We start from the raw sequence: 2,255 nt of genomic DNA, 5'->3' as shown, positions 1-2,255 counted from the left end.
TATTATTTATGTTGGAAGGTTTGTAAGCACAACATATATCTATTTTCGTAAACATTGCTTAGTAAGCCGGTGCAACCGTATGCGCCAAGTCGATGAAGACGTACGTAATCATCACAGTCGATCACTCCATCTCCGTTACAGTCCTATTTAATTAACGTTATGATTAAACGTATCATTAGCGTAGTATAAGACAAGTATAACCCAAAATCTGAATGTGAACATGTTGATCTTACCCGACTGTGTTTAGCCATGTACGCTTGTACTGTATAACCAGCGCAGTATATATTTTTGGCACATTCGCGATAAGCTACATTGGCTATAATGAAAAAAAACGATTATTAAGTATTATTATTATTATTATTATAAAAATGTATTTATTACTTACTAAAGTAAATAGGCATACAAACTATGGGCAGATTATACTAATATTGACTTAATACTAAATGCCATTATATTAGAGTATTCATGTAAAATCTGTATTATATAAAATAAAAAGTAACGAAAAAAGTCAATAAAATTATTGTCAGAATTAATTAATATTATTAGTATTGATACATAGAATTCTATAATACATATGAACTCCTTTATAAGTGTTCTTATTATAATTTTAAGAAATGAAACTAAAAATAAATTAATAACTGAAGTAAAAAGTCATATAGCGTTCGAAATTACCTTTCAAATATAATTTGGAATATCAAGAGACACGGTAGTGTCTCGTGCCAAGTGAAGCGAGACCGCACCGTGACTCTTTTACGTGAACGCACGATTTTAAAACAGTACTGCATTTCTATTTTAATAATATTGTCCTTTCTTTAGGTTTAATTAAGTTGGAAATATATAATTTACAAAGACACTACTTAATCAGATATCTAAATATTTTTACAAAAATATCGTATATTTTACGCTTTTATAGTTAATAATTAACGAATTTTCCGACACGTGCGGCTTCTGCAGTATTGCTCCGTTTTTAATCTACCGAATGGAGCAACCTTCTTAATGCGAATTAAATACATATACATTACGTAACATTTTTCTTCCATTTTTTTTGGAATGTAATACTATAGGGTTACTCATTCCAATCACGAAATGTATAAAAAAGTGCGATTGTAAATAAAGGGAAAATAACTAGAAATTACTATTTCTAATAAATATCTAAGGTATTTTGTACAAGAGAAAGAGTAACACACCATCGTCGTCATTGCTCGATTTTCCGTTTGGAGGTGGTTTGCCAGCGTCAACCCAAAAAGATTTTGTTATCGAAAAGGGTCCACACGACGTGTCATCGCAACCAATAGTAGTATTACATCCTGTGGTAATTTCGCATAAACAGTTTAAGCAAACCAGCGACATGAGTTGAGCTGTAATAAAAAATGTATATTTATACGTTATTCGTACTAAAAGTTAGCAACATAAAAAAAGCAACAGCTTTAATTAATGCACTATCATACGCAGAAATAATCCAGCTGAAATAGAATGCGTCGATTAAACAAGGAAATATTATTCAGTTATTAATTAATTTTCTAATTTTATTAAACAAGGTACATGTATCGCTTTGAGCAAAATACTGATAAGTAATTCTGATGGATTCTCTTCTCGTGTTCAACTTTCAAAATCAAGTATATATCACAATTTTTTTTATATTCTTGAATATAAAGGAAAATATTTATCACAATGTCAGTAATCAATTTTACAATTAATAACATTCTACTATCGCGAAGCAATAAAGAAGTAGAACAAATTATATTTGTATTAAAATAATCGATCAGGTTTTTTCGTTACTTTAATCTAGATTTTGTTACAAACAAAGTGCATCTGTTGCAATATTATTTTATCGGATTTTCTGATTAATTGCTATTTCTGTAATCATTAACAATGTTTTACGAAAACATAAAAAATTCAGAATATTAATCATGAAATTTGTTACGAACGGGCATACTTATTTTTGCCTACGATATCGTTTACGTCATTGGCCAAGTTATATCGCTTCACAATGAGCATGTTAGTTAAATGATTTTTATGATAAAACGTCACTAGTAGACTGTAGCAGACTTTAGGATAGTATAATATAATTATATAAATACTTTGTATTGAATGGTTATTAATAACTACTAAAAAATATACTTAATGTGATTAGAAAAAATGTCACCAGACAAATGAATTAAATATTATTTTTTATTCTTAACATGTGTTTATAAAAAATATTATATTAGATATATTTTTTTATTTATTATAGAGAAAGATTATTTAAAAAATAT

At 28.0% G+C, this 2,255-nt stretch overlaps 1 protein-coding gene across 1 annotated transcript in view; it reads right to left on the bottom strand.

Annotated features, from left to right (window-relative positions):
* Positions 1–2: 2 nt before the first annotated feature.
* The window catches only part of LOC112462070 (lysozyme-like), a 3,227-nt gene continuing 974 nt past the window's right edge, over positions 3–2,255 (bottom strand). The window contains exons 2-4 of the mRNA XM_025027625.1: positions 1,188–1,358; positions 234–316; positions 3–143 (exon numbers count right to left, since the gene is read on the bottom strand). Coding sequence (XP_024883393.1) covers positions 3–143; positions 234–316; positions 1,188–1,358 — 395 coding nt within the window. The remainder of the gene's footprint in view (positions 144–233; positions 317–1,187; positions 1,359–2,255) is intronic.

This window comes from Temnothorax curvispinosus, unplaced genomic scaffold (assembly GCF_003070985.1).
Source record: "Temnothorax curvispinosus isolate PA1 unplaced genomic scaffold, ASM307098v1 QBEX01011959.1, whole genome shotgun sequence".
Classification (NCBI taxonomy): Eukaryota; Metazoa; Arthropoda; class Insecta; order Hymenoptera; family Formicidae; genus Temnothorax; species Temnothorax curvispinosus.
Note: the sequence above shows the minus strand (reverse complement) of the source record. Positions and strands in the feature narration are given on the sequence as shown.